Genomic DNA, 26,334 nt, shown 5'->3' with positions numbered 1-26,334 from the left:
AGGGAGGCTCTATCTCATTTTCCATGTCCCTTCTAGATGGTGTGGCTGTAGTAGCAGGTGTGGTGGCAGTAGCTAGTGACAAGCCCTGATTGCTCTGGTTACCCCCTAGAAGTTGGTAAGAAGGCTCAAGCCTCTGGTTTGTAGCTAAGCTGTTTGTGATCTCTGCCTTTAGGTGACACCTTGAGGTTCCAGGAGACAGACTTCCCCCCCCCCCCCCCCCCCACACACACACTCCTGGCTTCTGCCCCTGGTGAGGTTAGATCCAGCCTGGACTGGTTGATGTTTCCATGCCCTGCAGAGAAAAGAAAGTACAGATAGCAGGGAGGTGAGAGGGTTAACGGCTGGCCACTACAAGCTGCTCTTTGCTCTTGGGCTCCCTGGCTTTTTACTCTCAAATCTGACATTGGCCCAGGGTCTTAGTCTCTTCAGCAGCAGCAGGCCAGACCCCTCCTGCCCACGGGAGAATCGTGCATCACCTGTGCACCCATGCCCTTTCTTCTTGATTTTCTCTTCTGCTCTGGCGTTTCTTTGGAAACCTCTCTCTGTCCGAAGCTCTCTCCCTCCTGTGAAGAAATCACCTGTGACAGCCCCGGAGCTAAGTGAGTTAGCTCTCTGGGAGGGTGGACAAAACCAGATAGCTGTTAAGTTGCATAAATAAGGGGAAAACAGATTAGTGGTGCATTTAAGACCTCGGGAAGGACGTGGTCATTATCCAGGCCGACCTTTAAATAGATTCTGAGCTTGCATTTGCCCAGCACTTTGTAATCATGCATGAAGGTTTCTGTGGGTGCAATTGTCCCCACAAGGAACACTGGTACCTCTGGGGCTACTGAATCCCTGTGTTATCAGGCGTCATTATTTGATTGCCTTTTATTTTTCAAAGCATATTCTCGTCCGTGCCTTCCAGTCCTTGCAGTGATTGCACAGCTGTAGGTTTTAATTATTATTTGCATCTGGTGGATGAAGGCTAGACTGGACCACGTGCTGGGTTCTTTTATCTGCTCTGCTCATGAGATGGATGCTCAGGGTGATATGGGAAGAAGGAACCGCCTCTGACCTTCTTGGTCCCTGAAGTATATGCCTTAAATGATAGTACTGCACAGCCCTCTTCCTGTGAACTTGTCAGTCATCCATTTATTGGACAGCTCATCATTGGCAACTCTAGGGATTGAACCTAGGGCCTGTATATGCCGCTCCAGGCCAATTTTTACCACTGATTTGTGTCCTTATCCCTTACTCCATTTATTTTTTACTATGAGACAGGTCTTTCTTAAGTTACTTAGGTTGGTATTGAACTCAATTCTTAGTCCGGGCTGGCCCTGAACTTGATCCTCACAGCTCAAACTCTGAGTATTGGGATTATAGGCATGCACCATCATACCTGGTTTATGGTGTTCTGGGGCTCGAACTCAGGGCTTCTTGAATGCTAGCCAAGCACTCTGCCAACTGATATCTCCAGCTCTCATTTTTTACTTTTATTTTTTTTTGAGACAGAGTCTAGTATGATTCAGGTTGGCTTCTAACTCACTGTCTATTCTTGGGCTGGCGTCAAACTCCCAACTCTCCTGCCTCTGGCCCCTAGGTGCTGGGATTGCAGGTGTGAGGCAACATGCCTGGATCAAGAAATATTTCGGAAGCATGTGTTGGGCTCAGGTGTCATAGGAGCTGGAGGTTTCTTTTGTGGTCGTCTGTCTGCAGGCTCAGCACTCTTTCACCAGATGCATGCCAGAGCATCAATCTACGATCTTAGAGCAGGCCCCCGAGAAACCATCCCAACAAGGCTTTAAGGGAATCATCGCGGTGATTCTCCCGATGAAGGAAGAAAGTAATTGAATGCAAACTCATTACATCTCTGAAGCTCCTTGAACATCTTCCCGTGATTTAATTTTGATGAACTTCTCAGGATGTAGCCAGGCCAGGAAATGTCTCAAATGGTCGGCTGGGGCCGGGTGAGCTCAGGACAGGTGCAGTGGGCCTAGGGTGGAGCCCTCTTTCAGCCAGACAGATGCTCTGGTATGGGAAAGGACTCCAGTCACCTGGCGTGGGTAGACTCTCCTGGGTGCTGGAGTTAAAGGCAGTGACATCAAGCCTGGCATAAGCATGCCATTTTATATGAGTGATTTGTTAGACATTTAAGTTACTCTCATCTTTTTGAATGACTGCTCCCCCGTCTCAGATTCAGAGGATAGATGCATACATCTAGAATGTTGATGAAAAGGCCTATAAAGAAAAGAACACAGCCTCTTTCTCACAGGGCTCCACAGGCCTGGCCTCCTCTCCAGAAGGGGCCACTTCTGTCTGTTTCTTGAGAAACTTTCCCCTTGCATTTCTAAATGAATTTACAGTTTCTGGGTTTGGGTGCTGGGGCCCTTACACTGTCTTGCACCCTCTGGCTGTTTGGTGAGTGCCTGGTGGGCCTCTCCTCTTCCTCTTCTGCGTGTGTCAACTCATAGCTGTTTGCTCTGCTTGGTGGGGAAGTTGAACAAAGGAGTGAGTGCTGTTTTTGTGGCTGTTTTTTTAACTCTCTCTTGTTGTCCCTTTAAAATCCTCTTTTATGTTCTTTCTGTGCGCTTATCCCATACACTCTGACCTCTCTGGTACAAGTGCAAGTTTTCCTTCTTACAAATGTTGACTTTTTGAGTTCTCTCGCATCCGTCAGAGGTCCGTCTTCTTCCTGTCTGGTTGCTGTGGCCTCCTTTAGCAATGCTGGAGGTTTGTGTTGAAAAACGACTTCCAGTTGGGGAGATGGTGCCAGTACTCAGCATGGCCAGCATTCCCTGTGCCCAGTATGTGTCAAGAAGCACATGTTTGCCCATTGCATCCCTCCTACTTGAGGGAGCTGGGGACCATTACTCCAGTCTTAAGGATGACAAAAAGCCATATATTATCCTCAGCTCTGTGGGGTTCACAGTCTCCCCCAAGCCTGGCAGTTTAGCTTTCCCTCCTCCTTGGACTGCAGGCGAGGTTAGGCACCTGCTGTATTCCTTGGTACCCCTTGATAGTTATTTCTTTGGTGGTGAGTTGCTGATTTATGTCCTTTCCCAGCTTGTTGCCTTACCCGTGTGTCTGCACACATGTGTACAGGTGCATGTGGAGACGAGACATCAACCTTAGGTGTCGTCCTCTGGTGCCACCCACTTATTTTTGTGAGACAGGTTCTTTCACTGAACCAGAAGCTTATTGTTTCAGTTCCACTGACCTAGGGACCCTCCTGACCCACCTCCCCAGTGTTGGGATTATAAGCATGTGCCACCATGCCTGTTTTATTTTTTAAACTTGTGTCCTGGGGCTTGATCTCAGGTCATCATGTTCATGTGGCACCATGTTACCAACCAGTCTGTCCTCCAGCTCCGGGTTTGGATTATACGTTGAATTTTCTCTCTCCCTCTCTGTCTCTCTGTCTCTCCTTCTCTCTGTCTCCCTCTCTCTCTCCCTCTCTCCCTCTCTCTCTCTCCCTCTCCCTCTCTCTCTCCCTCTCTCTCTGCATATGCATGCATGACATGCACGTAGAAGTCAGAAGACAATCTGAAGGAATCAGTTCTCTCCTTCCATTACATAGGGCTTGGAGTGAACTCTGGTCATCAGGTGTGGCTGTAGACTGAACCATGTTGTTGGCCCTGTATCTTCAGTTACTAGAGGCTTTTGAAATCAACCATTTAAAGATCCCTCTTCTCCTTCTTTGTTCTTCCTGAATCCCTCCACTAGTTCTCCAACTTCCTTCCTAGGTCTTTAGTCCCTTCCCACGTCTCGGCTTGGGCCATCAGTCACTGCTGTGACCTACCTACCGTTCTGCCTTTCTGACTGCAGTGACCTCCGACTCTAGACTTCAGGCTAGCTGGCTGGCGGGCAGCCTGTCCAGTAGCTTCAGCCCACAGTGACTGCTGGCCCTCCCTCACTTCCTCCTCTTTCTACCCAGCACCTGCTCTGCCCTAAGGCTTCTTTTCTCAGTCAAGGGCACAGTTTGCAGGATGGGTAAATAGGGCTTAAAATCCCCAAGAAATCCACACATAGATATAGGCCAGAAGCCTTTGGTTCAAACTCTTGTCTCAGGTCACTGGCTGTTTGTTATACCAGTGGAGATAGAGATGGAGCAACATGGAGCACCTGACATTCCTGGGCCTGCTCTTTTGTCATCCTTCTTATACTGACCCTGGGAAATTTCACCCCCAAGGAAGAAGTCAGAGTGCATTCTGGGAATAGCATGAGTCTTTTGAAACCTCAAAGCCTGCCCTCAGTGACACACCTCCTCCAACAAGGCCACACCTCCCAATCCTTCCCAAACAGTTGGATCAACTGGTTTCCTGTACTTTTGTTTGTTAAACTAGGTACTCCTAGAAGGCTTTTTCTATACTGTGTCAAGAAGGATCCCTTCTTTTTTTTTTTTTTTTTTTTTTTTTTTTTGGTTTTTCAAGACAGGGTTTCCCTGTGTAGCTTTGCGCCTTTCCTGGAACTCACTTGGTAGCCCAGGCTGGTCTCGAACTCACAGAGATCCTCCTGGCTCTGCCTCCCGAGTGCTGGGATTAAAGGCATGCACCACCACCACCACCCGGCTCAATGGATCCCTTCTTGAGATCCTGCCCTATTACTCCATACCTCCTTCTGTTCATCTAGGAATCACCGCCATTGCACTGGCGGGGTCCTTCACTTCCCTCTGGGGAGGCTAGGGCAGGAAACACTTTGACTAATGTCCTTAGTTACTTTTCTATTGCTATGACAAAATACCTTGACCCAAATAACTTATAAAAAATCCATTTTATTGGGCTCATGGCTTCAGAGGCTTAGAGTCCATGACCACAGTGCAAAGGCATGGCAGTGGGGGAGAACTCACATCTTGATCCACCAGTCGGAGTCAGGGAAGAGGCATGCTGGGAATGGCATGAGTCTTTTGAAACCTCAAAGCCCACCCCCAGTGACACAGCTCTTCCAACAAGGCCACAACTAATCCTTCCCAAACAGTTCTACCAACTAGGGACCATGCATTCAAACGTATGAGCCTACGGGGAGCGGGGTATTCTGATTCAAACCTCCACAACAAACCATGTGCATTAGTCATGTTTGTATAACCATGTCCATAATTCCTGATAGGTACGACTTAAAGGAATGAAGGGTATATTTTGACTCTTGGGTTTATAACCAGAACACCAGACATGTGGCTGCCTGTCACTTGCAGATGCCAATGAGTGGAGACAGGGATTGAATGTTAAAACTGTGCTCCATTCAGAGAGCCAGAGATCTGAGAAGACAGTGGATTAACATCTTAAAATATGTCTTTCTCCTCATCTGCATCGGGCACTGAAATGGGGGCAGTCGGTCAGCTGTCCCTAGATTCTGTCTTGCCCCTCTCGTTAGAGGCTCAGTGTGGTTTTGAGACTGATATTTGTGCTTCTCTTATGACCCCTCACACTCTTCCCTCATGTTCTGGATGTCTGAACGCAGGCACTACTTGAGACACGGAGAGCCTAATTAACGCCTTCTGCTATCCACCTTCTATTTCAGACTGGCTGGGTTGGGTCAGGATTAACTCAGAACAGACAAGCCATGAACAGTGTATATGCGTGTGTTAATTCATTTTTACAGCGTGGGGTTTGAGTGTCTTTCTAATACAGAATGTGAAAGTGTTCCTATCCTGTCCACTGCCATTCCTCCTGTCCCCCACCAGTTTTGATGTATCATGGAAGGGATGGGACTTCATGTGGGACAGCTCAGCTCATTTGTGGTCATGGGAGCATTAGACAAGAGGACTTTCACATCATGGCAGCCCAGAAAACAGAGACCAAACAGGAAGTAGCCCAGGTTAATATATCCCCAAGGACCCACCCTCCAGTAACCTGCTTCTGCTACTTGGGCTGTATCTCTCAAATTTCTAGAACCTTCCAAAATAGCACGACCAGGTCAAGACCAAGTATTCAAAATGTGAACCTGCAGGGGTGGGAGGTGGGAGGGTGCATTTCATGTTCCAACCACGGCACCGTGCTTTTCTGAGTGGTGGGATGAGATGTGAGTCTATTTGGAATGGGAGGTGTCATCTTTTCTTCTTGGCCTTGGAGAGCCCTCCCCTAAGTCTTATTGCTATTGACAGCTGAGAGAGCCACAAAACCTCCCCTGAGGGAGCTGAGCATCATTGGAAGACGGAGATGCTCATTCCTAGATCTCTGAGTTTTCTCTCAATGGAGCCAGGCAGCTCACCCCACTCCCCTCCTTCCAGTGTGGGCAGGGCTGCTTCCTTGCCACCAATCTGGGACAGATTGGCTCAGCATGAGTGAGTGGTAGTGTTGGAGTGGGGAAGCCTGGCCAGCTGGTGCAATTGTCCATCAACAAGCCCACGGTGAGAGGTGCTGATGGATTGGTGGCTGGGTGCCATGGAGAGGCTGTTGAGGGCAATGTGTTCACACCCTCTTGGTGGGCAGCTGGTGAAGATTTGGTGAGCATGCTCTCCCCTCTGCCATTACCCTTGTTTGTTTCCTTTTCTCCTTTTGTCTTCATGGATTTCATCATTTTGGTGATCTTAATGATTCTTCTGAGAGTCCTCTTTCTTTTAGCTCGTCTGGGTCTGCCCTGAGAGAGCTGGGGTTGTTAATGTGCTTGCCTGTTTGTTAATCCCAGCCACAGATTTGTGGAAAAGGAGCATTGAAGTCAAAGAAATAAGCTAAGCATTAACAAAGTCAAGTGTTTGCCTTGCAAGCACATGGACTTGAGTTTGGATTCCCAGGACCCATGTAAAAAGCCAGTCAGGGCAGCATGCATCTGTGATCCCAGTGCTGAGGAGGCAGAGACAGAAATGTTTCTGGGGCTCACTGGCCAGCCAGACTGGCAGGATTGGAAAACTATGTTCAGCGATAGACCACGTCTCAAACAATAATGTGGAGAACAAATGAAGAAGTTACCCACTGTTGACCTCTGGCCCCCTACATGCACATATGTGTGTACATACACACGAGCATGTAAACTCACACCTCTAAGTACTATTTGACTTTGGAGCGTTGTGATCTTCCTTAGGGAGTGGCTAAGGCCATGGCTCATGGGAAACCCAGTGCAGGTGGGTGCCACACATGGGAGCTCTAAAGAGACCAGCTTGTCTTAGAGCTTAGATTTAGAACAAGACCAGGCTTAGGGGCTAACTGCTTTTGAACTCTGGTCACCTGACCATACCTTTGAAGCCCAGAAATGAGTGATGGTGTTTGCTCTAAGAAACTTCCTATTTCCTGGGACTTCATTGGCCATGATCCATGGCAGCCGATTAGGTGCTGGGAGGTCCCTTTGGGGACCTTTGGCTGACGCTTAAGTGTTTCACAAGAGCTTGCCTCTCAGCTCTGGGCCTTGTAAAGTACTTGGGGGTTACAGTGGTGACTCAAGCCTATTACAGGGGCCATTTTAGGGTGGACTCTAGAATGAACAGGCCAAGCATGGTATCCATCATGAGCAAAGTTGGCTCATGAGAATCTATGATGCACATATCCTTCCAAAGACTTACAAATGGATATAAAGGACGTGCAGTATTCCCAGATCACAAACTTTCTGGTCCAATACAGTTTTTCTTTTTAAAAATTTTAATAGGAATATTAATTGTGACTTTATTTGTATTACTCTCCACTAGAGTCAACCTAAAGGTCTGACTGTAGCTAAGAATAATGAATTATGGCCTGGCCACATTAAATCACTTATAAATAAAAGTAATAAGGTACTTGAACATATAGAATGATTGGATCTCTCAATAATGATGAATGGAGAAAACTATTAATGAACATGAGTTGGAGAGATGGCTCAGAGGTTAAGAGCACTTGCTGTTCTTCCAGAGGATCTGGGTTCAGTTCCCAGGACCCCATAGCTCACAGTCATCTGTAACTGTAGTTCCAGGTGATCTGCTGCCCACTTCTGGCCTCCACAGCCACTTACACCCATGTGGTACTCATAAACTCATGCAGAAACACATATACATGCATAAAATAAATACATAAATATTCAAAAAGAAACCAAACGTTGTGATTTCATTCCCTTAAAATTCTACAAATGGCAGACAGGTAAACAGAGGGACAGTCACTGTGGAGATAAGACAGGGGCTGACAATAGGGGCCACATGACTCTAAGGGTGACAAGCATATGTGCTGCTGTGACTACAAGGGTCCTGAGTTTAAATCTACTCTAAAATAGCAGTCCTTAACCTGTGCATCCAACCCTTTGGTGGTCCAATGACCCTTTCCCAGGGGTCACATATCAGAAATCCTGCATATCAGATATTTACATTATGATTCATAACAGCAGCAAAATTACAGTTTTGAAGTAGAAATGAAATAATCTTATGGTTGGGGGATCACCACAACTATATGAAAGGGTCACAGCATTGAGGAGCCATGGCTCTCAAAAGTCACATTTTATTCTTCAAAGATGACCAGTTATATCTATTCTGTCTCAGCAACTCAGTTTAATAAGTGACTCCACCAAGACCAAAAACAAACAAGAAACTCACCGTGATCTTCCATTCCTCTTGAGAAATGATTTTTAGCAATACACACATCAGTTCAAGCCCAGTCCTCCCCAGCCTCTGGCAAGGGCAGTCCTTCTATTCAGAAAGCCAAGGTCCAAAAGCATCCACAGCTGGGCTGGGAAAATGACTCAGTGGGTAAGGTGCCTGCCGCACAAGCATGAGGACTGGAGTTCAAATCCCCAGAATCACATAAGGCTTGACATGGTAGCACACATCTGTAATAACCGTGAATCTATGACAAATGGGAGAGATGGGAATCCCTAAAAGTGAGTGGGTCAGCTCACCTGTCACACTCAGTGGTGAATAACCAAGAGACTCTGTCCCAAATGAGGAAGAAAGTGAAGACTAACACTGACCTCTACATGTGGGTTGTGGCATACATGTATTCATATACACATGAATATGTGTGTCAACACACACACACACACTACATACATACATACATACATACATACATACATACATACATACATACATATATATGGTCTGCCTTCTGCCTTCTTTCAATCAATACAGAAGTTTTGAGGTTCATCTGCTATGGCTGTAACACTTATAGTTTGCTCCTTTTTAAAATTTATACTTAAAAACTTTGATTTTGTGTATGTGGTTGTTTTGCCTGCATATATGTCTGTCCACCATGTGCATACCTGTAAAGGCCAGAAGAAGGTGTCCAGCCTCCTGGAACAGGAGTTACAGATGGTTGTGAGCTGCCATGTGGGTGTTAGGGATTGAATCCACTTCCTCTGGAAGAGCAGTTCTTAACTGTTGAACCATTTCTGTAGCCCCTATCATTTTTTAAAATTTATTTTTAAAATAAAAATTATTATCCTGGGTTATGTAGGCCTTTTTCATGCATGTATATAATTTACTTTGAGCTTTTATCCCACTCCCCCTGTTTATTTATTCTTTTGAGACATGGTATCCTGGTTAGGATTACTATGGTTGAGACTAAACACCAGGACCAAAGCAACTTGGGGAGGAAAGGGTTTGACTTAAATCACTGTTCATCAAAGGAAGTCAGGGCAGGAACTCAAGCAGGGCAGGAACCTGGAGCAGGAGCTGCTGCAGAGGTCATGGAGGGGTGTTGCTTACTGGCTTGTTCCCCATGGCTTGCTTATCCTGCTTTTTTATAGAACCCAGGACCACCAGCCAGGGATGCACCACCCACAAGGGCTGGGCACTCCTCCATCAATCACTACAAGAATTGTGTTACGGCTAAATACTGTGAAGGCACTTTCTTGCTTGAGGTTTGCTCCTTTCAGATAACTCTAGCTTGTGTCAAGTTGACATAAAACTAGCCTATACACATGGTCCCGTGCAGCACAGGCTGGCCTTGAAGTTGCTATGTAGTTGAAGATGGCATTGCATTTCTGATCCCTTTGCCTCTGCCTGTACCATACATGTTTCCTAAGGGGCTGCTGATGGAGTTCTAGGTTTCATGCATGCTCTTCTGCCAACTGAGCCACACCCAGCTCCTTCTCAGTCTTTTAAAAAACCTAATATTTTTATTTCTTTGACAATTTCATAATTGTATACAATATATTTTGATGATATTCATCCCCCCCCCCCCAGTCATTCTTGCTCAATCATTTTTGCTGGCTCTTTCTCCCCTTGACTTCTGTCGGTCTGGTGAGTCAGGTTTCAGCCTTAGCACCACTGGTACTCCATGCCTGGCTCTGTGCCTTTTTCTTGGTAAGGATTATCTTATCTTCTAAATGTACTATGATGTGTTTTTCCATTCTACTGTTGATAGACATTTGGAATATTTCCAGTTTGGAGCTCCCGTGAATCAGGCTACTGGCAGCATTCTTGTCTAAGTCGTATAGGTATATGCTTTCATTTGTCTTGGGAAACTACTGGGGAGAGGAGATACTATGTTGTCGATTTTTCTCATGTGTATGCGATTGTTTTAAGCATAAACCCTCTTCTGTAATTTGGAGTGTGTAAGTCAAGCTCTGCTCATCTCTGGTGCTGGGTGGGAGTGGCTAAGAAATGTTATCCGTGACAGCTAATAACTGTAATTGTATGGAATTGATATTTTCCAGGCACTTGTCCACTTACGTAGATTGAGCCTCTGTGTGAACTTGGTTCATACTTGAGTCCTGACCAATCACTGACATGCTGGATTGGAAAGCTGACTCGGTGTAGAGTCTCTGCGTCCACTATCACATGATTCAAGGTTGGGGGACCTGGAGGTGAGAGGCACCTCACTCTGGAGGGTCCCATGTACATTCCTTTCTGAAGTCTCTCCATTTTTCACCATCTCAAATCTGGATCATGTCTACAGCCCAACACCTGGTCCCTTGGTTTCCAGCCTGCCTTCTTAACTCCATCCTGCTTTCTGGTGCTGTCTTACATTGCCCAGTGTCTCCTTTCTGTCCCTCAAGACTGCTCCTGGTGGCCTAAGATCAAGCCACTTGGTCCCAACAGCCATGCTTCCTCAGTGTCACTGGAGGGTTCTAAATGCTGTGCTCAGGGTTCTGCCCCACAGAATCTGCTTCAGTAGGTTTTGGAGTGGCACTAGCATTTGAGTTCAGAAATCTCAGTTATTCCATTGTGCAGGCAGGGATGGAAGCAACCACCTACTCCCTGAAGGTTGGGTCTTGCTGCCTGGACTGGTTTTCCTCTCCCTGTGTCCTAGTTAGGGTTACTGTTGCTGTGGTGAAACACCATGACCTAAAGCCACACGGGGAGGAAAGGGTTTATTTGGCTTACTCTTCCACATTGCTCTCCATCACTGAAGGAAATCAGGGCAGGAACCCAAGCAGGGCAGGAACCTGGAGGCAGGAGCTGATGCAGGGGCAGTGGAGGGATGCTGCTTACTGGCTTACTCTTCACGCTCAGCCTGCTTTTTTTATCCAACTGAGGACCACTAGCCTAGGGGTGGCCTTCCCCTTATCAATCACTAATTAAGAAAATGCCCTACAGGCTTGCCTGTAGCCCAGTGTTATGGAGGCATTTTCTCAACTGGGGTTCTCTCCTCTCAGATGACCCTAGCCTGTGTCAAGGTGACATAAAACTAGCCTTTCTCTACTTCTTATTTGTTTTGAGAAGAGGTCTTATGTAGCCTGTCTGTCCTCGAATCTTCGAAGTATCTGAGGATGACATTGGGCTCCTTATCCTCAGGCCGCCACTCTTGAATGTTAAGATCACAGGCATGCCAATATATGTACAGCGTGGCCACTTCGCCACACCCAGCTATGTCTTTACGGCCCAGCACACAAGCCCTTTCTCTACTGAGGCAGATTTCCCCGAAGTCCTACCACTGAAGCCCCAGATGCTTTTGCTAGACTCTGTCCACGTGATCTTGCCAGTAGCACAGCTCCCACCCTTGGGCTCCTAAACCATGGCCAGCCTTCAAGAGGCTCTCTGTGCAATCCAGGAGGCTATGATATAGCTTCTGTGTTTTCATACTGGCTCTCCTTCCATGTGATGACTGTAACTTTCTCCATGTATCAGTCTAGATGCCTCTGCCTGTATGTCTCAGATGCTTTCTGGAATTTTTCTTATTATGGAACATAGTTAGCTCCTGGTAAAGGCAGGGCACAGATTGCTTTGGATCTTTTTTTCCTTCCTTTCAGCCCTCCAGGATCTTGAATGATGTAAGTTACGTAATCACTGCCCAAGTATTTGTTGGTTGAACAGAAAAATGTTTATATCTGATTTGGAAGCAGAACTTAGAGACATTACTTGGCTCTGTACCTTGGGAGTAATTATGCCTTGATTTTTATGGGTTGTAAGTTTGCAGCTATTAGTTAATTATACTGTAGCTGTGTGTATGTGTATCACACATACACTTTTGTGTGCACTTGTGTGGAGGCCAGAGATAAGCTTCAGGTGTCGTTCTCAGGACCCATCCAGTCTGGGTTTTTTGAGACAGAGTCTCTCAGTGGGGCCTAGAGCCCACCCATTAGGTTAGCCGGTGAGCCTCAAGGGTCTGCCTGTCCCTCCTACCCACAGCTGGGCTTAGAAGCACAAACCACCATGCCTAACCTTTTATGTGGGTCTTGGGGATCAAACTCAGGTCCTTGTGCTTCCTCAGCAGATGTTTTTCTGGCAGAGCCATCTTCCCAGACCCTCTAAGGTTGGAGTCTATGTTCATTTTCTCTGTCAGCCATTTACAGATGACCCACTTTGCAGCAGGTGCAGGGGCAGGTGATGCCATTTTGATCTCTTTCTCCCCATCTTCTGTAGAGGCTGTTTTAAAACCTTTAAAGGTGTGGAGAATTGGTCCAGTGGAGAGCAAGAAAGTATGTGCAGCCATTTCTGGTCCTCCTTTCTCTTTAAGATGGAGATTTTGTTCCGTCATCCCCATATTCTTTCTGTGTTTAAACTGTAGTTACTGTGATAAAGGGAAGGCTTAGTGGCACCCGTCATGCCAGAGAACTGTGCCATGTTCCTTAGGGAGCTCTTCATACACTCACCTCTACTTCCAGAGTGGAAATTGTTCCAGGTGGAGTACCACACGGAGCTGAGAAGGCTCACCTGTGGTGGGATCGTGCTTGACTGGTTGTTCGTGATTATTCTGTGCTGGTACCTCTGACATCAGGGAGAAGTTATTAGCAGTGGGAAGTATGGTCCCCTGAGATATGATATTTTGAGAGCAAGGATAATATCATGAGCTTGCTAGATTATAAGAATAACAGAAGGGGAAATGAGGAATCCATTCTAAGGGAACATAAGTAAGGCTCTGGAATAGTCTGTGTTTCCTGAGCTCCCTTTTAATGTTTGCATGTGCATGTTTGTGTATAGGTATGTTTGAGCTTGTGTGTGTGTGTGTGTGTGTGTGTGTGTGTGTGTGTGTGTGTGACATGACTGTGTCTGTGCAGAGGCCTGAGGAGGATGCTGGGTATCCTGACCTATGACTTTCCACCTCATTGCCTTGTGACTGGATCTCTCAATAAATCTAGAGCTAGGATGGAATGGCTACCCACTACAGGACGGGGCTAGCAAACTCCAGTGGTCCTCAAGTCTCTGCTTCCCCATAGTACTCCCTCCCCACGCGCACACTAATATAAGCCCCTCAAATATTTTTGTATTTGTTTCATTTGCTTCAGTAAAGTGAATGACAGTTTAGTTTTGATTTTTATTCAAATGTAAAAATCTGTCCAGCTGTCCCAATACTACCAGTATTACTTAATGAATAATCCCTTTCTCTGTTTGAAATGTCACAGTGGTTATTAATAAAATCTATTTACCTGCTGAAACCAACAGCAACAATAGCAAAAAGCTTGAGTAATCTCAAAGACACAAGAAATGATGTGTGCAGCTTCTGGGTGGGGACTATGAGTTTGGAATTGGGCCTTGGTTTCAAATCCTGCCCTGGTCATTTTCAGCATAGCATACTTGGATGAGTAACTGGACTGCTCTGAACTTTAGACAGGAAGCCATGGGACTTAAGGAGGTGGAGTATGTTGCTGGCTACCACATACTGAAGGCCCAGGCCTGTGCTCTGCTGACCTCACAGAACAAACCCTGGGTACTCTTGTCTTCAGGTATTTGCTTGGTTTATGCACCTTGCTGGGCGGACCTCCCTCAGTCCCCTCTCCCCTTCTGCAACCTATTCACAGTCTCTAATAAACTGGTCATTGTGGAGGTGTTTTTGATTTTCAGAGGAGGTTCTAAAATGGTGCAGGGAGTTTCTGTGTGTCCTTAGAATGTGGGCATCTCTCACAAGTCAAGTCTGTGGAATCCTTGAGACATGCACACTGTGATCTAGTTACTTTTCTGTTGCTGTGGTAAAATACTCTGATAAAGAGACCCTTAGAGGTGAAAAGGGCTTATTTTGGCTTATAGTTCCAGAGGGGACACAGTTCATCATGGTGGGGAAGGTCTGGTAATCAGAAAACAGTGATCACATTTCATCTGCAAACAGGAAGTGGGGAAGGAGGGAGGGAGGGAAGAGGGAGGGGGAGAGAGAGAGAGAGGGGGAGAGAGAGGAGAGAGAGGGAGTAGTTGGAGAGCTTTTCTCTAGGTCCCACTAAGCCGCAGCCGTCCAGTAACCCACTTATAAAATAAACACACAGATATTTATATTATTTAAACTGCTTGGCCATTAGCTCAGGCCTATCATTGTCTAGCTCTTACTCTTATATTTAGCCCATTTCTATTAATCTATACTTTGCCACGTGGCTCGTGGCTTACCAGTACCTTACATGTTCCTTGTCATGGTGGCATCTTTCTACCCAGCCTTCCACTTCCCACAATTCTCCTCCTCCTTGCCCCGCCTACCCTATCCTTCCTGCCTGGCTACTGGCCAATTAGCACTTTATTTATTTTAACCAATCAGAGCAACACATTTTGACATACAGAACATCCCACAGCGAGAGAGAGAGAGAGAGAGAGAGAGAGAGAGAGAGAGAGAGAGAGAGAGAGAGAGAACATGGCTGAGCATGAGAACAGGATGTGGGTCTAAGTTTTAAAATCCTATAGTCCCCCCACCTGTGGTGGTATTGTGTTCTCTGAAACATTGTGCACCAAATAAACTTATCTGGGGTCAGAGACAGAAAAGCCACAACATTAAACAGAGGATAGGCAGTGGTTGCACATGCCTTTAATCCTAGCATTCCAGAGGCAGAAATCCATCTGTTCAAGGATACAGCCAGGCATGATGACTCCCAGGGAGTGATGGCAGAAAGCAGAAAGGTATATAAGGCGTGAGGACCAGAAACTAGAAGCATTTGGCTGGTTAAGCTTTTAGGCTTTGAGCAGCACAGTTCAGCTGACATTCATTTTGGGTGAGGACTCAGAGGTTTTCAGTCTGAGGAAACAAGACCAGCTGAGGAACTGGTGAGGTGAGGTGGCTGTGGCTTGTTCTGCTTCTCTGATCTTCCAGCATTCACCCCAATACCTGGCTCCAAGTTTGTTTTCATTAATAAGAACTTTTAAGATTCCTGCTACACCCGCCCCCACCCTATGATGTACTTCCTCTAGCAAGGTGTCTTGATTTGGGTTTCCATTGCTGTGAAGAGACACCAAGACCACGGCAACTCTTACAAGGAAAACATTTCATTGTGGTGGCTGGCTTACAGTTCAGAGGTTCCATTCATTATCATGGATGGGGAGCATGGTGGTGTGCAGGCAGATGTGGTGCTGGCTACATCTTGACCAGAAGGCAGCAGGAAGTTGACTGACTGTCACATTGAGGGAAGCTTGAGAAAAAGACCCCAGAGCCCGCCCCACAGAGACACACTTCCTCCAGCAAGGCCACACCTCTTAATGGTGTCACTCCCTTCAGGGGCATTATCTTTCAAATCATCACACCAAGCTTCATCTTTAAATTTTTTTTTTTTTATCTTTAAATCCTTTGTTTCTATTTTATGTGTTTGGATGTTTTGCCTATATGCATGTCTATGCACCATGTATAACCAGTGCTGGAGGAGGCCAGAAGAGAGTGTCAGATATCCTGGGACTGGAGGTCTAGACCATGTGAGCCATCACGTGGGTGCTGGGAATCAAACTCTAGTTCTTTTTTTTTTGAGACAGGGTTTCTCTGTGTAGCTTTGTACCTTTCCTGGAACTCACTTGGTAGCCGAGGCTGGCCTCGAACTCACAGAGATCCGCCTGGCTCTGCCTCCCCAGAGTGCTGGGATTAAAGGCCTGCGCCACCACTGCCCGGCATCAAAACCCTAGTTCTTTGGAAGAACAGCTAGTTGTCTTAGGAATGAGCCATCTAGCCAGCTCCAAGCTGCCATGTTTTAAAGATTCCATAACCTTTCCACACAGTACCACCCACTGTGGACCAATATTGTAAGGGAACATTTCTCCAAGTACAACACACTGGAATGTGACAGTAACCAAGACTCCAGGCTGTGGGTGTCACCTGTTCCTTATTCACATCCCTTTTGTGTTTTAGGATCCCCTCGGGGGTATATGTCACATGGTGCCTTCTCTTGGGGCATAGGTCACCCTGGAGGAAGGTGTGGAGATGAGCATGTACATGCTTCACTTTACGATCCCTAGCTGGAAGTGTGCTTCCGGGCTGGGATTACACTGTAAACTCCTTAATTGCCTGTTTGCCCATCCACGTCTAGGGCACTCAGGGACTATTAAAGATATAAATTTATGAGGCTCCATTCCTCTTCCAGATGTAGGTTCTCAACAGACGTATTTCGTTTTTTTTATTAGTGGTCTGTAGTTCTGGTATGAGCAGAACTTTGACATTCTCATTTTATGTCCTTCAGGTGGCTCCCTAGCCACATTGCTGTGTCATGTGATAGTTCTAGTTTTAAATTTTCAAGGAACCTTCACAGTGTTTTCTATGACAGCTATACTAGTGTACACCCCCCACCAACAGTATGTAAGTGTTTGCCATGTCCCTGCCAACACCTGATACCTTTCATTTTGCTGATGTTAATTTCATCACTTCAGTTATCCCAGGATCCTTTGCCTGATAAGGGGAAGTGGCAGCATATACTCAGTCTTTACTTAGAAGTTTCCAGAGTTTCACAAAAGACTGCATCATGGCAGGGTTAGAGGATAATACTAATTTGCCTGGGGGCTGGGGCAGTCAGCCTTGTGTGACATCATTCCGCTCTGGGGCCTCGGGAAATCTACTTCATCTAGTTCAGTATTGCTTACCATATGTGTTAAGTAAAGTGGTCTGAGTAATCTACAGTCCCTCTGAACACCACAGGAGATTGCTCCGTGTGTTACCTACGAAGCTTTGCAAAGTCTATGTTGATTTCCTACCCCTGAAAAACTCCCTGATTTTAAACAATTACTCAGCCAGCATTTGTCAGAGGAGTGAAGGCATCTGAGTGTGAGCCTGTGCACTGCTTAATTTGGAAGGTTAAAAAATCACTTTAAAGTGCAGGCAACAGTCTCACAAAGCGGGTTGAATCACTTCCTGATCATGCGTTCTGATTTCTCCGCCCCCACTGCTCCCCTTCATTAGCAGGGATGACAGAGGGCTCGTTTAGGCAACAAATATTAAACAAGCCTCTGTCCAAGATTGCTCTGCTGGGTGGTGGTAGCACACAGAGGTGCTGTAAGCATAGGCCAGATCCTATCCTGTGCACAGTCCTGAAAGTTTGGGTCAGAGAACAAGTCCAGTGAGATGGATAAGGGGCCCGGCCAGAGGGGAGCTATGCCCACTCAGGGGAAGGAGGAACATGCTTAGCGAGCAGAGCGTTGGGAAGTGGGAGGATCCAAAATAACATCTGCCTCCTGCCAGCTCCTGGGTTGGCATGGTGGCTCCATTGCTATGTTCTTCCAGTATCCCTGGCTGGTAGCATCACTGCCAGTTGGCCAAACTGAGCAGCAGAGGGCTCATGTGGTTTGCCGGGGCCACCTGACTTGTAAGTGCCAGAGCCAAGCTTCTGAGTCCAAATTCTGCATTTTGTTGTCATGAACGTGGACTGCCAGCCAAGGGTCAGAGATGCCCGGGAGAAAGGCCACTGAGGTAGGTCTGGGCTTTGCCACAGATGGAGACAGAGAGTTGCAACAAGGGGCTAGAGAGTCCAGCGCACCTCTGGGGGGCTTCAGTGCAAGATAGGGTCCTCACAGTTACTTGAGTCAACCCTCACTTTTTAAATAAGTTGTGGTAAGATCTATACAATGAATGGTGACCGTTCATTGGTGTTCAGACCATTCACACTGGGCAGCTTTCCCATCCTCCACTCCCAGATAGCAACCACCAATGTGCTCTGTCCCTGTGGACTTCTATGTTTCATATTTCATGTAAATAAAGTCAAGTCTGTGGTTTGATGCCACCTCTCCTTTTCAACTGTATTCTTCTCCCACCCTTGTTAGGATTCATGGCATGACACTGGCCCCAATCTGATGTCCAAGGTCATCTCCATTCTCAGTGTGGCAGAATTTCTTCTGCCACAGAGGATAAGAAAGTCACAGATTTGACCGTCTTGATTACCACACATGCCCCTTGAAATAGCTTTTCTTTGGACCTCACTCATTTTGGACAAGAACCCAGTGGCATGTGCAAATCGTTCCTTTGCCACTTCTCAGTTTATGTGTAAAGCAGGAGGCTGGCAAGAAAATTTAAAAAATGAAGAAATTCCAGAAGGGATCTAGATTTGTCTAGAAGGGTGAAGAACAGTGATTTCTATGGCAAGGTCCACCTATGTTGACTGGGATGTTCTTCCACTCCAAGCATCCCAGAGTCTATCATGGCCTTCTGTCTTAGTGTTCTATTGCTGTGAAGAGACACCATGACCACAGCTACTCTTATAAAGGAAAACATTAACTGAGGCTGGCTTACAGTTCAGAGGGTTAGTCCATTATCATCATGGTGGGAAACATGGCAGCCTCCTGCAGGCAGACATGGTGCTGGAGAAGGAGCTGAGAGTTCTACATCTGGAACAGCAGGCAATAGGAAGAGAGAGAGAGAGAGAGAGAGAGAGAGAGAGAGAGAGAGAGAAACAGACAGACACAGACAGACAGACAGACTGGGCATGGCTTGAACATCTGAAACCTCAGAGCCCACCCCCATAACACACTTCCTCCAACAAGGCCACACCTCCAACAGGGTGACACCTCCAATAATACTAGTCCCTATGAGTCTATGGGAGTCATTTTCATTCAGACCAACCTTAGCAAGAACATGCCTCTCTGCCCCATATTGAATAATACATCTATGAGAATTCGGCATGTTTTTCATGCATAGAGACATGTAATAATAGTGGTGTCCTCTAGAGGTTCTAGAGGACAAAAACCAATAGAATAAGTGTGTATTAAAATGGATTTACTAGATTGTCTCACCTCTCTAGCCAGTGTTAGACTGGCTAGAGAGGCTGAAAATCCAGAGGTCGTTAAGTCTAGGCGGCTTTTTTTCTTAGCAGCCCCAGTCTGATGCTGACATTCTAGCAGATTCCTGGACAGCTTCTGGTATTCAGTCTACATTGGAAGCCTGGGGAAGTTGGTTCTAATGTTGGTGAAGGAATGCTTTAGCAACAGCATAGATGAATTTACCAGCAGAGTGAAAGCAAGGAGGCAAAAAGCAAAACTTCCCTCCCCCCATCTCTTTTTATCTGGGCTGCTATTGGGGAGTGCCACCCACATTTAGGATAGGTCTTTCCTCTCCAGATACACTAAGCAAAGAAATCTCTCACAGCAGTGCCAAGGAGCTTGTCTTTTAGTTGATTCCAGACCCAGTCAAATTGACAACCAAGATTAGCTGTCTTAGGCAAAAAACAGGGTTGGTACCCAGAGATGCAGAGGGATGGAAGTTGAAATAGAAGATGTTGGAATAGGCATAACGGGAAGGAGCAGAGGGGCTGGGGAAGTAGTTTAGATGAAGCTGGTAGAGTTGCTTTGTCTTTTCACAATATGTAGAGAGGTCTTGGAGGGTCTTATGGGTGGCTCTCCATGGGTCTTACAGTTTTGAAATTGTTAAAGAGGGGACTATGTGGGGGATGGATTACTGATTGGGTCAAGTTCACAGAAGAGAGTGATGAATGTCTCCCTGTCTGTCCCTGTGCAGGTAGTGAGCTTACATGGACTGTGGAAGTCTAAATCTAGTGCAGTGAAGTCTGGGTGGGGAGTCCTTGTATCCTTTTGTTTTCTTTTATTACAGCCCAGACTCATGGCATTGAACTGGTCACTCTTTGTACTGATGTGGTTAAGGTGACATATTTTTTTTAATCCTTTCTGGGAGCTCCAGAGGCAGAGGCAGAGGCAGAGGCAGAGGCAGAGGCAGAGGCAGAGGCAGAGGCAGAGGCAGAGGCAGAGGCAGAGGCAGATTTCCATGGTGTAGTTAAGACCTTTGCTGAGAGAATCGGTTCCAGGGCAAGTGGCTTTGTGCCAGCAGTGCCTGGTAGAAGGGCATCCACTGCCTCCTGCATAGCCTGTTCTTTCTTCCTGCTCTCATAATGTCTGGTTCTGTCACTCTGGGTGTTATTTTGGAGATGGATGACGCAGCATAATTAAGTAAATTTTAGAAATCCATTCAACATTTTATATGTCGTCTGTGACTGTTACGACAGGTGGTGGGTGGACTCTAGCCATGAAGATGTCACAGCATGTGTAAGATGAAAAAGCCACAGGCAATTAGTTAATTTGGTCAACTCTGGAGAACAGTTTGTCAAATGGAGCCTGTTGACCTCTGGATCAGCCTCATTTTTCTCTTTTAGTCCTTGAATTGATTGTGGTCCTGCTTGGTCTGTGCCCTGCATGCGCCACTTATTACCTGGGTGAAAAGGAACAAATTGCTTTAGTATTTAAGATTCAGCTTCCCTTCATTCTTATGTGTATGTGTTTGTGTGTGGGAGTGTCCCAGTTTTCTTTTCTGTTGGTGTGATAAAACACCAACCAAAAGCTACTTGGAGAGGAAAAGGGTTTATTTTAATCTTACAACTTTATTTTCTCTTAGATCATAGCCCACCACAGAGGGAAATCAGGGCAGGAACTCAAGCAGACAATGGAGGAACACTGCTTACTGGCTTGTTTCAAGGCTCACATTCAACTACCTTTCTTATCCAGCCCAGAACTACCTGCCCAGGGATGGCACTGCCCACAAAGGACTGGGCCCTCTCTCATCAATCAAGAAAAGGCCACACAGACATGCCTACAGGCCACTCTGTTGGTGGCTATTCCTCAGTTGAGGGTCCCTCTTCTAGGTGTGTCAAATTGACAACCAAGATTAGCTCTCAAAGTGGGTGTGCATCAACATGTGTGCACTCTTGGGGAGGCTAAAGATCAACTCTGGTGTTGTTACTCAAGGGCCTTCCACTATGTTTATTGAGATAGGGTCTGTCATGGAACCTGGAGCTGGCCAACTTGTCTAGGCTGGCTGGTCAGCAACCCCCAGGGATCCATCTGTCTCCACCTTCCCAGAGCTGGGATTGCAAGCATGGCTGCCACACTTAGGTCCTAATACTTACATAGGTAACAGTTTTGTAACTGAGCTCATACCCCCAGCCTGAGAGTCAATTTCTTGTTCCACAAATAACAACGGAGAAAACATCTGCCTCCTGGGGTTGTGATGTCAAGACAAGATATCAAATGTAAACTTTGGTCACTAGAAATGTCTGTTGGTCAATAGATATTAGCTTTCCTCTTCAGTCTTAGAGACCAGGACACTGCAGAGACTGGCTTGACATTGATGTACTGGCACCTTCAGACATTTCAAACCTGTCACGTTGCACGAGGGGAAGGCCCACCTTTCTTGATGTGCAGAGAGCAGAAAAAGGGTGAAGAGGCAAACATGGAGGGAGACAGGTCAATTCATCATGAGGAAGGGCTCTGGAATAATCAGCCAGCTACGTTCTAATGCAGTGGAGCCTTCATAGCGATGAGCAGTTTGTGTCGGAAGCTTTGGATTAGAGCAGCATTGCTCAGCAGCCTTAGGACTCACATCTGGGGCCAGATGTCTCTTGATTGTCAGGGGCTGTGATGTGTATTGTAGGATGTTTATCACTATATATAGCCCCTGTCCCACTCTCACTGTGACAACTCCAAGTGACTCTTTTGCTTGGCATTGTCTCCTGTCCTGTGGAGTGCAGAAATCGCTCTTGGAAAGAACTCCTATGTCAGAGGCTAGATAGCAGCAAACTGGACTCCATCCTTTCAGACCAACTCTGTCCTGCCCCCAAGTGGGTCTCTTGTTTTTATGTGTTCTTAATTAGCATGTATTAATTATATTGTGCATAACAATGGGTCTCATGATGACATTCTCACACAAATATGTTATGTATTTTAATCATATTCATTCCCTTACCCTTGATGGCCCTCTTCATTCCCACTGATCCCTTCCCTATTCTCAGCTAGCCCCCCTCTATCTTCATGCCTTCACTGTTGTTGAGCCAATGAGTCCACACTTACAGGAGCGCGAGTGAGGGGTTATTTTCAAAAGCATGGGCCACTTACCAGTGGCTTCACCTTTCTCAAGTTAGCTTCATGAAACATGAATTCTGGGAGGAACTTTTTTTATTTTAGTGGTAGTCTTTTGGTTCAGATAGTAGCTACCACCTGAGACAAATGTGTAATTGTATGGCTCATTTTATGACAGAGAGAATAATGAGGCCCCATGGGAAGGCCTTATGCATTGGCTTACCCTACACCCAAGGCCTTATGAGTTACCCCTCCCCAAGGCTTTATGATTTGGTTCCCCACTCCTCAGAAGGCATTATGGGTTGGTTAATGAGAGTCCCCCTTATAGTGTCCCCATCTTATAGGGCCCACCACCCCCAAAAGCCTATGGGTCGGTGTACTGGCTCATTTTGTATGTCAACTTGACACAAGCTGGAGTCATCAGAGAGGAAGGAGCCTCAGTTGAGGAAATGCCTCCATGAGATCCAACTTCAAGGCATTTTCTCAATTAGTGATCAATGGGAGAAGGCTCAGCCCATTGTGGGCAGTGCTATCCCTGGGCAGGTGGTCCTAGGTTTTATAAGAAAGCAGGCTGAGCAAGCCCTGGTGAACAAGCCAGTAAGCAGCACCCCTCCATGGCCTCTGCATCAGCTCCTGCCTCCAGATCCTGTCTGAGTTCCTGTCCTGACTTCCTTCATTGATGGACTACAATGTGGAAGTTAAGTCAAATAAACCCTTTCCTCCCCAACTTGCTTTTTGGTCACGGTGTTTAGTCGCAGCCATGGAAACCCTGCCTGTGACAGTTAGTTAACTCTTGCTCGCTGTGGTTCTGCAGGTCATGTTGGCGGCTTCCTATTGGTCTCTGCTAGCACCAGCGGTTGAGATGGCCACGTCCTCAGGGGGCTTCGGTGCCTTTGCCTTCTTCCCTGTGGCTGTTGGCTTCACCCTGGGAGCTGCTTTTGTCTACCTGGCTGACCTCCTGATGCCTCACTTGGTGAGTATCTTCTTCCTCTGGGCTGTCGTTCAGGAGCCATCCGGCTCTGGGCAGTAGGTTCGTTTCTGTTTTGCCTCGGTGGATCCATTCTTACCTCAGGGAGCTGGTGGATTTTTTTTTTTTTTTTAAAGATTTATTTATTTATTTATTACACATACAGTGTTCTGTTACATGCCAGAAGAGGGCGCCAGATCTCATTATAGATGGTTGTGAGTCACCATGTGGTTGCTGGGAATTGAACTCAGCACCTCTGGAAGAACAGTGCTCTTAACCTCTGAGCCACCTCTCTAGCCCACTGGTGGATTTTTAATAGACAAGACACTAGAGGAAGTGAATGGCGATTCCATAAAGAAAGAGCTTATTGTTAACATGACTGACCACTCCTTCATCACATCTTGCTAAGTTCAGATTTTTAGTATCAGATATGTAAGTTGTAGCTGATGTGGTGTGTTACATGTGTGTATCCACGAGCAACTGGAACCTGGTGGGGAGGGGCTTCTGATCCTGGTCTGGGCCTCAAGATCTGAAAGAGTCATCAGGGAGATGACAACACACCTGCTAGGTGTCACTTCTACACAGGTTAACAGGAAGTGGCAGGAGAACGGGCTCTGGGAGGTTGGGGTTCCCTTCTGACGTCTATGGCCGTCTGTCTCTCAGCCCCCAGTTTCCTCCCTACCCTCTGGGGACTTTAAGATAACAGCAGCAGTGAAAGCATCGGATTTGGGAGAACTAGGACTGTAGAGCTGTGATGGAAATCAGGCAGGTGGTTTGGGCATCACTTCCTGGCGTGAACTGCTTGGCCGAGCAGAGAGCCAAGGCCAGGCTGTGTGATGGCAGCCCAAAGAAGCCTTTGGCTAAACTCTTGTTATCTCAGTGCGTGATGTTGGCAGGGGAAAAGGGTTGATGCCGGTCACAGGGTGGGGTGTGTGCCATGTCCACTTACCACATACATGCCCAGTCCATCTTAGAGGTGGGCAGAAGTACCTCCATGTTGGGTTCCCTCCCTGATCACCAGAAAGGGGAGAGGCATAGGGAGAAAATGAGATTGTTTCTTCTATTAGGTCATGTAGTTGTTGGGGCCAGGGGATGTTTGCTCCAGGACACTGGTGAAGGATCTCCTGTGTGCATACTCCCTCTCCAACCCCTCTGCTTTTCCCATTTCCATCCCTCCCTTCTGTTCATTCTCCTCCCTTATCCTCTCTCCCTGCCTTCTTCTCTTCCTTTCTTTCTCTCCTTCCCTCCCTCCTTTTCTATCTCCCTCTCTCCCCCGGCCCCCCTTCTCTTTTTTTTTTTTTTGAGACAGTGTCTCTCTATGTAGCCCAGGCTAGCCTTGAACTTACAGTCTTCCCGCTTTACCTCCCAGCTGCTGGGATTTCTGGCCTGAGCAGCCATGCCTGACCCTTCCTCCTGTCTCACCTTAAATTACCAACTAGAGAAAGGAGAGAATGACCTCCCGGGACCTAGACTGCTGGGCCCTGGGGCCTTTGCAAGGCGTATCACTTGCCGGGCAGACACACTGAAGCACGTTCCCGGGACCAGTTGGATGTGATGGCTGTATGTGGCTGTGATAATAACCTAAGGAAACACCATCTGTCAGCTGTTCTGCTTTCACCGGAAGCTTGAATGACTGCCTGTTTCCACCCTCTGGACGTTTCCTTCCTGGCTGGCAGAGGTAACTAACTGTGCTGGTGGCTTTTAGAGGCTGTCATTCAGAGCTGCAGCTTCTGCTCTTGAACCCATCTAGCTGTGTGTGAACTTCTCACTGGGAGATTCCCGACTCATCCCGGCAGGAAGGCCGTGAATGCCGTGGCCCCAGCTCCCGGGCAGTGGGTTGAAGTGGCTCAGTGGCTCTGTACAGCCTGCACTTGGCCTCCCATCCTGCTTGCTCACCGGAGCCGCCCAGGCTCCGGAGCCAGTCCTCTCATTAAGGACAGCCCTTCCTGTCACGACTGGTCTTTCATCCCTGGGACTAGGGAGAGATGGGAATGGTAGACATCGGGCTGAGTACCTGGTGTATTTGACCAGCTGCCTGAGCAGAGGGCATTTCTCTGGGCAGTGTAAATAGTCACTGGCCAGTTTGTTCTGAGCTACATGTTTTTTTGTTGATGTTGTCCACCTTTGGTTCCTGTTTGTTTTAAGACATGCTTTAGATAAGGAGATGCTCCCAGGGTCGAGCTCCGGATGGATAATATAGAAAATCGGAAATGGCTCTGGAGTGGAGGTTAAATGTTGCGGGGTGGGGTTGGGGAAGGGTTGAGAAAGAGACACGCAGACCTTGCTCATTGACAGGAGATTCAGTAAACATCTGTTCTGGGACATTGGAGAAGAAATTAATTGCCACTGTTAATGTGAGAAGGGGAACACGGCTCAGAAGGTCTCATAAATAGGCAGGCTTTGTTTCTAATTGCCCCAGCTCCTGAATACAAATGTCCACAGAGTCGTGCTCAGAGGCAGCTTGCTGCCCTGCACTGCGATGCCGGCTCAAGGTTTTCTTCTTGTGTCACTGGTAATTTGCTTCCCAGACCTGAAAAGGGCCATGCAGGTGCCATGTGGAGTGGGAATTAATGCGTTTTGATATGGAGTCCCTGTGGTTATCTGGTATCGATTGAGCACAGGCAGGGAATGGACCTTCCCAGGGCAGCAAGACTCGATTCCCTGAAAGTTTATTGCTCCTGGAATTTGTGAGCCAACTACTTTCGAGGATGGGGGAGGGCTTGGGGGGTACATTCAGCTTGAGGCTGCTTCAGTTTTTAATTCACTGAACCTTACACAGAGTCAGAGCAGGCAGTAGATGGCCCTGGAGGAGCAGGGGGAAGAGTCCAGAAAGCCCTCGCTGGCAGCTGGTCTACACTGTGCTTTCCTAAGCAAGCCTGAGTATGCCTGGGAATGGAATCTTGTTTTCAGCCTTCTGAAAACACACGTGGTAACACTGCCTGTGCTGGTGCTGCTTGCTTTTTGTTCAGCTTGCTTCTGTCTTGGCACACTCACCCCGAGGAGAAGTGTGCTGTCCCCCTCCTTCCCTTCTCCTTTTGGTGTCTGACATCTTGGGGAGACCACGTAAGAGGCTGCAGTGGGAAGAACAAACAGCGGT

The 26,334-nt window shown here is 47.0% G+C and overlaps 1 protein-coding gene across 3 annotated transcripts in view; it reads left to right on the top strand.

The window, feature by feature from the left end:
• Slc39a11 (solute carrier family 39 member 11) overlaps positions 1–26,334 on the top strand; it is a 410,909-nt gene that overhangs the window by 82,048 nt on the left and 302,527 nt on the right. For all 3 annotated transcript variants that reach the window (XM_036196367.1, XM_036196368.1, XM_036196366.1), the window contains exon 4: positions 23,085–23,243. In XM_036196367.1, the coding sequence (XP_036052260.1) occupies positions 23,085–23,243 (159 nt within the window). The remainder of the gene's footprint in view (positions 1–23,084; positions 23,244–26,334) is intronic.

The sequence above is a fragment of the Onychomys torridus genome, chromosome 8 (genome assembly GCF_903995425.1).
Source record: "Onychomys torridus chromosome 8, mOncTor1.1, whole genome shotgun sequence".
Classification (NCBI taxonomy): Eukaryota; Metazoa; Chordata; class Mammalia; order Rodentia; family Cricetidae; genus Onychomys; species Onychomys torridus.
Note: the sequence above shows the minus strand (reverse complement) of the source record. Positions and strands in the feature narration are given on the sequence as shown.